General features: G+C 39.0%; 1 protein-coding gene across 3 annotated transcripts in view; it reads right to left on the bottom strand.

Moving 5' to 3' along the window:
* Positions 1-12,613, bottom strand: part of hnf4a (hepatocyte nuclear factor 4, alpha) — a 175,968-nt gene that overhangs the window by 19,738 nt on the left and 143,617 nt on the right. For all 3 annotated transcript variants that reach the window (XM_087994907.1, XM_087994908.1, XM_043710303.2), the window contains exon 4: positions 454-560. In XM_087994907.1, coding sequence (XP_087851033.1) covers positions 454-560 — 107 coding nt within the window. The remainder of the gene's footprint in view (positions 1-453; positions 561-12,613) is intronic.

Here is a 12,613-nt window from a genome sequence, read left to right as displayed (position 1 = left end):
ATAAAAAGCTAGATTGCCACTTCTGTGCAGGACAAAGGAAGTACTGTACCGATGCAGGTGCCACCTTTTGGCTAAGACGTCTGAAATCTCAGGTTGATATAAAAGAACATTTCACCTTTTGAAGAAAAACATGGAATTTATCCTTGCTGGTGTATTCATTATTTAACTATCAAAAAGCATTGCAAAAACATATTTCCTGGTCATTATCATTTTACTGTTTCTTGGATTGTGCTGTGGATATATTAGCTGCCATGTGTCCTACATTGAGATACTGAATACTGTTTAAACAAATTGCACTTCATATGCTGTAAAACACACATTAGAACATCCCAATGTTTTGAATGGTGCTATAAACATATACATTGCTTTTCTTTTCATAGATATCAACAATTATTCATAGGAAAAGATACTTATTTGATAAAATAACAGCTAGATAAGCTAAGATTACGGTACCTGACGAGAAAGAACCTCTGCTTGTATGAGTGCATTAATTGAAGGCAAACTGCTGTCCTCATAGCTGGACCGTCTCGTACTTATCCTGTCTCTTTCATTCTGCACAGCTAGAATGAAGATGATAACATTCAAGGCATTTGTACTTTATAGGTGTACATTTTAAATAATATTGCCTTGGAACAATTAAACATGTTGAAGTTTAGATTTAAAAATCAAAATGTTTGGCATTTGAAGTCATGTGTATATTATTGTATGTCTAAATATGATCAAGTTGAACAACATATTAAAGATTAAATAAATATTTTGACTGTTAAATATTTCAGAATATTTCTATCCTCATACTAGGTGATACTGGGTTGTAGAGTATATTTTATATGATCTGCCAGTGGTTTATAATATATGATAAAAAGCCTGAGGTTGAATATTGTTTAATCACAAAGTGGAAGGGAACCTTTGGTCATTCATATAAATGCTTAATGAGTGATCTCAAAGTTTATGAAGTAATATTGTCCTTGGATATGACTAAAAAATTGGCAGCTCCATATTAGCATCAAATTACATATACTGCCTAACCTTAAAGTTTTCATCAATAATTTTTGAGATTAAATATCCCTTTACCTATTCCAACAGGATAAAAATGTATTTTTCATCTATTCTCAACACTATCAACAGTGCTGCCTGCCCAGGGGTCCTGATGAAATCCTACCAGTAAGTGGGGACCTGCAGTTGGCTTTGAAGGAAATTTGTACAGAAATGTTGCTTAAGCGGGGATAGAATGTCACTTAGAGGTGCCTGATAACTGCAGAAACAAATAGTTTATGGAAGATCCTAGCTCTGATGGAAATTTTCAGAATATAAATGTTCAAGCTGAAACAGAGTCTGGATAAATTGCAACCCTCATCAAAAATCTTTAAGACTTTTGCAAAGATCTCTTGGCAATTATTGACAGGAGCATAGAGAAGCAGCATTAAGAAATGCAGAAAGGAAGTAAATGGGTTGAGAACCTAGACTGTGCTGTCATTTTCATAAAGGGGCAAAGTGCAGCCAGCGCTTGCAGGGACTAGTGGTTGGAAACTAAGATTTGGCCAGAATAGTGGCAGTAAATCTTGTGCCTCATACTCATATTGTATCTGCTGCTATCCTACCCAACTTGGACTGGGTATACAGAGGAAAATTCAGACCATCCAGTTTCTTCCCATTTGAAATGTGATATTTGTGGCTATTAGTGCCACCTGTAACCACCCAAAATTGTTGGAGGATGAATTGGACAACCCCAAAAGCAAACTTGATGATTGTGGTGCATGATGTCTATCAAATTGCCAAGCATTAACTTGCATGATTCCCAACCTATGGTTACACAGTGTTTAGGCACTAAAGAAGAGTTTAGATTAATTATTAACCTAACCTAACCTAACCTTTCAGTTTAGGTTTCAGGTAGAGTTGACATGGGACCCTTTCTAAGTGAATTCTATACAGTCGATGGCACTGTAACATGGAAAATCCTGTAATCAATAGAAGGTGTGCAACATCTTATTTCTCACAAAAGAAAAGTGGCTAGCTCTCTTACAGTAGGGAACATCAACAACTCCCATATGCATCAGCAGATGGAAAACTGCAGTATTCTGGAAATACCTCTGGCTTCAGCCTGGATAGCACTCAAGACATACTAGTCTGTCACACAATCACCACCATTAACAATGGCAATACAGTCGTTGCCTTCATCTGGCGTTTCAGTTATAACTACCGCAAGTGATAAATTTTAGTGATTACTGAAGCAATGAAATCTCAGACATTGTTCCTCACTGAGGTTCAGGCATAGAATTGCTCCTCAAACAACCTGAGTGGATATATTTCCTTGCTGAGAATCCTTCTCCTTTCCTTCTCCTCTCTGTTCAGCAGCCTGTACTTTTTTTGCATGGTCTCTGTTCATTCTCCAAGTAATGCTGTGTTCCATAGGGAATGCTTACTAGTGCGCCCATGAGCAACCGATTTTTGTGGAAGCCTACGTCACCATAAAAAGTCCTCTGGCACTCTTTGCTCTTTCTGTTGATTTTTGAAACATGAAACTATTACAAAAAGCAACAAACATTTGTAGATTTGTAGCAATAGCTAGAAATAATCAACTAATAGGGGCGGTACGGTGGCTAGAACTGCTGCCTCACAGCACCAGGGTCCCAGGTTCGATTCCAGCCTTGGGTGACTGTTTGTGTGGAGTTTGCACATTCTCCCCATGTCTGCATGGGTTTCCTCCGGATGCTCCGGTTTCCTCCCACAGTCCAAAGATGTGTAGGTCAGGTGAATTGGCCATGATACATTTCCCATAGTTTTAGATGCATTAGTCAGAGGGAAACGGGTCTGGGTGGGTTACTCTTCGGAGGGTCGGTGTGGATTTGTTGGGCCGAAGGGCCTGTTTCCACACTGTAGGGAACCTAATCTAATACGTGTAAGTGGTTTATGGTTCCTGTAAATAGTGCTGATTGGAGGGGACTGGGGTTGCACATGTTGTTGAAAGTGTTTCTAGCTACATGAGGTAAAGAGAGGAAATGAGCTATACTTTAGAGTTATCCAATTTCAATAAATTTTTTCAATGGTGCACAGGATCCATTTGCAGGTGTTGCTCTCCCATTTCAGCAGCTGTCAATTATTCTGGCTGTGGGAAGGAGAGCAGCCTTAAATACACAGACAATACATTCAAACTCAGCATTTAAGATTGGTGCTGAGTTTAAACAGACACAGTTTCTGCTGTTCAAAGAGCCTTAACTCTCATTGTGGAAGTCACAAATTTAGGAAATAAGAGTAATCTATCTTGCAGTATGGGAAAGGTCTGCTGAATTGTTATGATCTAAACTTGCTTAATCCCTAACTCTTTAGCAATAACAAGGAAGTGACAACTGTCGGCATAGCCTGGACTGGTTGGACTGAATGGTCTGTTTTTGTGCTCTATGACTCAAATAAACGATGGCCCATTGCTGAAATATATCAATTAACAGGCACTTATTGGAATTTGGAACACCTCACTACCATTTTTTCCTGCAATTTCAATAAATTTAATTGCTAATATTTTACATGGGTTATTATTTCAGCTGAGGCAAAAGTGAGGACTGCAGATGCTGGAGATCAGAGTCACGATTAGAGTGGTGCTGGTAAAGCACAGCAGGTGAGGCAGCATCTTAAGAATAGGAAAATCGATGTTTCGGGCAGGAGCCCTTCATCTGCCCTTCATCTTTCCTGATGAAGGGTTCCTGCCCGATACTTCAACTTGACTATTATTTCAGCTGAACACTCTATGAATGCTTAGGTGAGTTTCAAAATCTTGACATTAATTTATGTGAATGGAGTCTGAATTCAGATTTTAATTAACAATTCCAAAAAAAACTATTACAGGATTAGCTGATTTTGGTGTGGCAAACCAGAGTTTATTTTGATAACTGATTGATTCCTTGAGGTGATTTAAAATCTTTGAGCATATTTCATGAATGAGCTTTTTCAGTATTAAATGTGCATGAGTGAAAGCTTTCTTAGATTGTTAAAGGTTCACTTTTTTCATTTCTACATGACTTCTGAGGCCTGGATACTAGGAAGGTAGCTATGGAGATGGGATGATGGGTGCGAGAAGTCATGGAGGTATCATGGAGATATGGAGATGACTTTTGTAGGTATGAGGTAGTATGGGGTATGTTAAGGCATTGAAGGTGAGTACTAGCTGGTCTGAATGACACAAAACCTCAGTGAACCAAGCTGGGCTTTCTAGCCAGCCCACACTGGCACTCTCCTGCCTCCATCGTTATCTTAAAATTAATTCCAGAGCTGTTGGGCTCAACCTGCATATTGGTTGTTTTTCCATGGAGCTAGGTCTGCTGATTTCCCAAGTCGAACTTTCCACTTGATGATGAAAATATGGCCCAGCATTGGCAGGAAAATTGAGGCCAAAAATGGCACTGTAGGGACCAATCAATGTTGAACCTTTATTGAGATCTTGACTGACCTGTTGTGACATTTCTGGCAGATTTATTGAACAGAAGTTTAATGCTTGCCCCAATATGGAATCCAGCATGGCTCTTTTCCACAAGTGTGCACACATGCAATGAACAGCATTTGGAGCTCCCATGGCATCCTTAACAGGGACAAATAAGCCCAATTTCTCACTCATAATTTCCAAGAGGACTATTGGCAGAATTCTGGGAGAGGATACAAAGTTTCAATTTTTAAAAAATAAATAATGGAAATCTTTCAGGAATGTATTGGTTAAATGTGATTCAAACCTGCTGCCATTGTTTGCGTAATAGTTTACATTGGTTATGCTCACAATAACAAATGCTTTTATAAAGGACATTTCTTTCAAGAAGCTTTTTGGCTGAGCTCTAAACCCTCAGTTGTGGAAATTCCTCACAATCTTATTCATTAACATGTAAAAACTTTCAGGCATTAAATATACATAAGCCACAAAATTTTGCAATAATAGACTTTGAATGATCGTTAGAAAATCTGTAACACTGATGCATGCAGGCTGTAATTTGAGCAGTGTTGTCGGATAAAGGAATAATTGGCACCATTATGGGTATTGCTGGCAACGGAAAAAAAATGAAAGTGACGAATGGCATATGAACATTTGTGTAGAAAATCTACATAAAATATCTACTTAAACTGGGCTTCAAATGACAGCAATGAATTATTTAAATTTTTCTCTTGTATAATTTGGGCCCTTTAGTCAGGTTACAGCTAGGTTATTAGTGAGGCATATAGTATGCTCTATAAAATATCTTGAGTATTTACAAATAGCATTGGTTAATGACACATCAATTGCAAAATCCAGAATTGTTGTACATCTCTATAATGTGTATAAAATGTAATCAGTTGGATACAATGAATAACTTTTATGAGAAAAACATAGGAGTGCAGTCAACTGTCATAAAAGCAGTTCTCAAGGTTATGCATTGGTTTATCAGTGGAGACACTGTGTTCAGTCACACAATGCTGCTTTCTGAATGTTTGCTCAGCACTAACTGGTCATGGACCTCAAGTAAAGTCTATTTAATATTAACAGATTTCGGAAAAGATTCCAACAGACACTGGGGATGTCTTACTTTCATTTCTTTAGCTTCTGCTGGACGAGGGGATACAATAATACCAAGGTGTAAAAATTGATTTGCAGCTGAAAGGTTTGTAGAAACCGGATGCAAGAAAGACTGCAGAGACTTCAAAAGTCATTTTATCAAAGTCTGCTAGCTACAGATCCACATTTCATGTGCTCACATGGCTTGTAGGTGAAGTTGTAATGAACGTGGTGCTAGCTGGGGAATGAGTGCTCTTGGATGCAATTGCAACAGGAACCAGATCAGGGTTCAGCAGAGTTTAAGGTACGGAAGAGAATATTGGTGCTCTTGGCTCCAAATCATGGAATGCATTTTAAAAATAAACCACTTCTCAAAAACCCTTTTCAAACAATTTATTTGAGGGTTGTAAGTTAGGCTACAAGTAGGCTTGTTTTGGTCTAATACGTGCATGCACTTACTGCAAATTCATTTTTGGAATGCGTTCTAGACAGTAAACAGACATTAGATTCCTGGTTAACATATTCAACAATTTCAATTTCTCCATTAAGTGGGAAGTGGCACACTCACAATTCTCTCTCTCTCTAGACAAGTTCCTGTTTGTTAGTGAAACACAATTACAAACAAAGTAACACCATTCATAGGTATCCACCAGTTCCCTTGTATAATTTTAAATATAGACCAATCAATTCTATACTCTGGAAACGGAGGGTGCAAGGATAGAATTCAAAAAGATGGACTGTGAAGTTATTGAGCAGATTGATATAAGAAGCCAGGAAGCATTGAAAGTTTTGCACATTTAGATAAAAGAAGAGATCCTGGGCTGCTGTGGGAGATGAGAGAGGAAATTATGGGAGCCCTGACACAAATCTTTAAATCATCTCTGGCATAGGGAAAGTGCTAGACGACTTCAGAACAGCTGACATAGTTTCACTTTCCAAGAAATGGGATGGGGATAGACCAGGGAACTATTGGAGAAAATATTGAAAGAGAAAATTAATCTGCAGTTACCAAGACCAATTTGGCCAGGGATTGTCAGCATGACTTTGTCAGAGAGACTTTGTCATGCCTAACAAATCTGGTGGAACATTTGAGGAGGTGACCAAGTGTTTGGATGAGAATAGGGTAATTGATGTAGTTTATATGAATTTCAGCAAAGCCTTTGACAAGTTCCCATATGGGAAACTTATAAAGAATAAAAACACACATGTGATCCATGTTAACTTAGCAAGTTGAATTCAAAATTGGCTTCATGCTGTTTGCATGACTGGAGCCCAGTGTACAGTGGTATTTCCCCAGGGATCAGTGTTGTGTCACTTATTGTTTGTGATATTCATTACTGATGTAGATTAGAATGTGCAGGGGGGTCGGATATTAAGTAATTTTCCAGATGACACAAAGATTGGCTGGGTGGTTGACAGTGAAGAGTGAGGTGCTAGGTCCAGGTGAGTAGAAGAAATTAGCCAGATGGGCAAATCAATGGCAGATGAAATTTAACTCTGATAAATGTGAGGTGATGTACTTTGGAAGAAGGAGCAAGACAAGGAAGTACTCAGTGAATGGCAAGACACTAGGATGCTCAAAGGAACAGAGTGATCTTGGGATGGTTGTCCACAGATGCCTTAAGGTGGCAAAACAGGTTAGAATCATAGAATCCCTACACTTTGGAAGTAGGCCATTTTCCCCATTGAGTCCACACCAACTCTCCAGAGAGTATCCCACCCAGTCCCTGCATTTCCCATAGCCAAGCCACCTAACATGCAAGTCTTTGGACTGTGGGAGGAAACTGGAGCATCTGGAGAAAACCCACACAGACACAGGAAGAATGTTGAATGTATAGGCGTAAAGTGAGGACACAGGCTGCTAAAGCTTGAGAAAATTATAGATTAGGAATCCTTAAGCTGAAGAGCATAATGAGAAGACCATTGGAAAAGTTGAAGTGCCCAGCAGTTGAGAAGATATTTGTGTCCGCAGTGAGCAATGTTTCATAGAAAAAATAAAATGTTTTAGTCATAGACCAGATTTCTGGAAGGATACTTGTTCAAGTTGATCAGTACATTAAAGTACAATGCATTTAAACTTAGCAGAAATCAGTTGTGATGGAATCAATATTGATTAATTTTTAAAGAATTATTTAATAGGATGTCTGGGCATCACTAGCTAGGTCAACTAGTGCCATCCAGCATCTTGTAGCTCTTGAGAAGTTGGTGGTAAATTATTTTGAATCCACAGCAGTTCAACTATCCAAGGTGTAATGACTGTAATGAGGTCAGTTAGATGAACATCATAGAGTATGAGTTCCCTAATTGGGACTGTTAATCTGGTCCAATCAGAGAACCCTAGCAGACAGGTGAAAATAGGAGTGTCAGACATCCTGTTCACTCTGAGAGCTAAATCTGATGGAGCTGAGTCAGTGTCAAGGACTCTCCACATGTAAATAAAGAGTGTCTTGGTGATGGGATCATGGCGTCCGTGGGATTATTTCAGTAGATATATCAACAGTGCTGTTAGGCAAGAAAAATTCCAGGCTTTTGCCTCAGCATTAGTGAAGATTTGTTGATATATCTACCAGTTAAGATGGTCTGCAGCTGAAGGGGAACTTGGAAGTGGTGGTCTTCCTATGTAGTTGGTAATATCAGGGACCATTTTGTAGCATTGGAGTGATTGTAGAGTGAGCCTGTGTCGATGAAGAAATGGGTACAGTGTAGATAATGGAAAGTGGATGAGACAGAAAAAATGTGAATTGGAAATGGGGGAGCTTGGATGAAGGGATCATGTCATTTTTCACTTTGAATACCATGAAAGCAATGTTGTTATAACATTAACAACAAGAGGAATCTGGTAGAAAGGTTAGAGATGTTGTGAAGAATAAGGCAGTCAACTTTTAGGTCAGAGAGGAGTTATCTGAGCTTTTTGGGAAGATCAAAGACTGAGTACTGCATTGAGGTCAGGAATCATTCAAAGAGCAAGAGCTAAGGTCAATAAAGTTCGGTGAAATATTGCACAATCCAGAGATAATCAAAACTGATGAAGATTTTCTTCTTGACAACCTGAAAATTGATTAGAAGATGGAGATCAATTTGAAAGGCTGATGTATTTTAAATGTTTGTGTATACATCGGTGTATGTGTATGTGCATGGTTACAACTATAGCAAAATATGTTCATTTCATGACCTTGGTTAGAAGTGACAATAATAAAAATATTTTGTTTATGGGAAGGATACAACCACTAATGATACAGTATTTAGTTTTCTTCATAGACCAACATATTTCACAATTTATCTGTATTTAAGTTAGGTTGAGATTTAGCAAATATTGGCAAAAGATTGAAAGGAGTTGGACATGTTTAAAAGTTAGCACTCAGCATTGCTTTAAAGAGAAGCATCTGTGTACAGGTACACAAATGATCTTTAGCAGTGCATACTGAACTACATAGACACAACAGAGGAGGAGGTCATTCTGGTAACAACTTAAAAGTGTCTCACATGTTACCATTGGGTAAACTAGTAACCATCATCTAACTAATTTTTATTCAGTTGAAGATTTGGAGATTTTGGCTCAGTGATCCAGCTATTGAAATGACTAAAAGGTAAACATAAACAGCCAATTTGATTGGTATTGTGAGCCAAACGGCACATGTTTTAAATTATTTAGATTAGATTACTTACAGTGTGGAAACAGGCCCTTCGGCCCAACAAGTCCACACCGCCCCGCCGAAGCGCAACCCACCCATACCCCTACATTTACCCCTTACCTAACACTAGCAATTTAGCATGGCCAATTCACCTAACCTGCACATCTTTGGACTGTGGGAGGAAACCGGAGGACCCGGAGGAAACCCACGCAGACATGGGGCGCACGTGTAAACTCCACACAGTCAGTCGCCTGAGGCAGGAATTGAACCCGGGTCTCTGGCGCTGTGAGGCAGCAATGCTAACCACTGTGCCACCGTGCCGCCCAAATGACTAAAAGGTCCAAATTGGACCATAAGTCCAATTTAAATTTTGTCCTCACCCACAGAAATATGAGTCAAATTCCAAGTAAAATTAATTAGTACTTCAAAAATGGAGCTGAGGTGATGCGGCATAACATTTGTTGATTGGTTATGCGTAACAAACAGATTCTGTTGTACGTGATCTTGGAGTCATTACAATACAAAATGGTACAATTTAACCCATTGAATCTATGCCAGAAATTGAGGGAACAAGACTAAAAAAGAAAGGATTTATGCAGAATTTCTGCTCTCCAGTTATATAATAAGTGGGATAAAGACCATGACTTAAGATACCTAGTTCAGGATTCTCTAAGGTTAACATGCAGGTTCAGATGGCAGTTAGGAAGGAATGTTAGTGTTCATTCTGCGATAGCTTGAAAATGAGCGGGGACGAACAGCTAAGGCTGTACAAGGCTCTGGTTAGACCACATTTGGAATATTACTAGCATCTTTGGGCCCTATATCTCTGGAAGGATGCATCGGCCTTGGAGGTAGCCCAGAGGAGGTTTGCAAGAATAATACTGGGGGAAGAAAGGCTTGTCATGTGAAGAGTGGTTGAGGCCTCTGGGTCTGTACTTACAAGGATGAAGGGGAATCTCATTGAAACTTACAGAATATTGAAAGACATAGATATAGTGGATATGAAGGAGTTGTTTCCACTAGTAGGAGAGACTTGGACCTCAGAGTTAAGGGACAGCCCTTTAGAACTGACCTGCAGAGGAATTTCTTCAACCAGAGGGTGGTGAAACTGTGCAACTCATTGTCACTGAAGGCTGTGGAGGTCAAGTCATTAAGTGCATTTAAGACCGAGGTGGCTAGGTTCTTGATGATTAAGGGGATAAAGGGATATGCAGAGAAGTCAGGAGAGTGAGTTTCAGAAAAATAGCAGCCATGCTCGAATGGCAGAGCAGATTAATGGGCCAAATGACCTAAATCCGCTCATGTATCTTATGGTCTTGTGATAAGTATGGTTTGTGAAAGAACCAAGCCTCAGACTAAATGCTTCTTATTTATTCCTGTTAGTCTCCTTCTCTGAATTTAATTTACATTCCTTTACTTTATACGTATTAACTCCTTACAGGATCATAATTTCATGGACACACAAGCTGCTTTCTGATACTTTCCATCATTATCTATTCTGCATGCGCTAGCAAAATTGATGAGAGATGGGAGATGTTTTTCACCATGAAGGTAATTTAGAGCTACTGCTGCTAATCAGGAATGAGACCGTTCAATCATTTTTTTTTCTGTAACCTTAGATAGTAATGCTAATTCTAATGCCTCTATTGAAGTCAATGATTACATAAATCAAGAGAAATATAAAATGGATTGCCAATTCACCATTATCCCTTTTTCATACAGTGACAAAATTGTATACTCCTGGATGTCTTCTCTAGGTTAGTAAAGTGAGGAAGATAATTTCTGGCTGGGACATGTGAAATAATCACTTCTGAAGTTGAGGGCTCCAGATATTTTTTAAAAAAATGCTCTTTTTAAATCCAGAATCAAAGTTCAGTTTTAATTTTTTCCAACTATTCTTTCTACTCGCAGTACTTCTTGAGCTCTGGCTTTCTTAAGCCAGAGAAAATTCAAGATATCTTTTTGCATAATTTCTGTGAATAGTTTGAACTCAAGCTGTATGAAGTAGAAGGTTATTAAAAAAATCTCTTTTCAATTGGATATTTATTGGACTAGTTTAAACATATTTTCTTTATTTCAAGTTAGTGACAATAACAACTGCTCAATGGGACTGTTGTACATGCAATCCTTCTGCTAGCCAGGATATCCTTATGAGGCGAAAGTGAGGACTGCAGATGCTGGAGATTAGAGTTAAGAGTGTGGTGCTGGAAAAGCACAGCAAGTCAGGCAGCGTCCGAGGAGCAGGAAAATTTGATGTTTCAGGCAAAAGCCCTTCATCAGGAATGAGACTGGGAGTCTCGGCGGTGGAGAGATAAATGGGAGGGGTGGGGCTGGGGGCAAGGTAGCTGAGAGTGCAATAGGTGGATGGAGGTGGGGATGAAGGTGATAGTCGGAGGGGAGGGTGGAATGAATAGGTGGGTAGGAAGATGTACAGATGGGATGGGTTATCCTTAATGTTCTTGTTGAATATAGAGTGCTTTGGATTACCATTCAGTACACATTTGGATTTGTTACTTATTTGTATAGAATCATATAGTCACAGAGAGGTACAACAAGAGAATGGACCCTTCAATCCTATTCATCCATGCTGACCAGACATCCTAAACTAATCTAGTCCCATTTCCCAGCACTTGGGCCATATCCCTCTAAACTCTTCCTATTCATATACCCATACAGATGCCTTTTAAATGTTACTATTGTACCAGCCTCTGGCAGCTCATTCCATACACACACCACCCTCTGTGTGGAAAAGGTGCCCCTTAGATCCCTTTTAAATGTTTCCCCTCTCACCCTAAACCTAAGGCAATAGTTCTGGACTCACCCACCCCAGAGAAAAGACCTTGTCTATTTATACTACCCATGCCCCTCATGAGTTTATAAACCTCTATAAGCTTGAAAAACACAAAAGTTGTCAAATATCATAAGTCTTGCATATTTTTGTGTCTAGTTTACATTAGCAATTAGCAAAGTAGATTGTCCTTCCAATAATCTCCTTTGAAGATCTGAATCATATTTTTGTTTGGGTCTTATCTGACTGGGCACAGTGAACTGGCAGTGTGAATTGTGCTGCTTTAAAGCAGCGTACTATTTGGAAGGGTGGGAAACCTGGCAGAGAAGAAACTGATAATGGCCCAACTGTGTCACTTTAAAAGGAAATGTTGTAAAGGTAGAGAAGTCAATAAAGTAATTTATTTTACAATTGGAAAATTTAAACAAACTCTGAGTGACGAGTTCAAGTTAAAGAAATCTTCAAAGCTTACAAAATAATTTAGATAAAATGGTTGCCATACTTGTTTCCCTAAGTACTTCTTTTAAGTCGTGTTTGAACTGCACATTATAAGCTCTGATTGTCCATTTCCTGAGAGTGGGTCCTGATTATTTCTGCTGAAAATGTGTTGCTGGAAAAGCACAGCAGGTCAGGCAGCATCCAGGGAACAGGAGAATCGACGTTTCGGGCATAAGCCCTTCTTCAGGA

The sequence above is a fragment of the Chiloscyllium plagiosum genome, unplaced genomic scaffold (genome assembly GCF_037043375.1).
Source record: "Chiloscyllium plagiosum isolate Xiang-an unplaced genomic scaffold, Cpla_swu_hap1 HiC_scaffold_15, whole genome shotgun sequence".
Taxonomy (NCBI): Eukaryota; Metazoa; Chordata; class Chondrichthyes; order Orectolobiformes; family Hemiscylliidae; genus Chiloscyllium; species Chiloscyllium plagiosum.
Note: the sequence above shows the minus strand (reverse complement) of the source record. Positions and strands in the feature narration are given on the sequence as shown.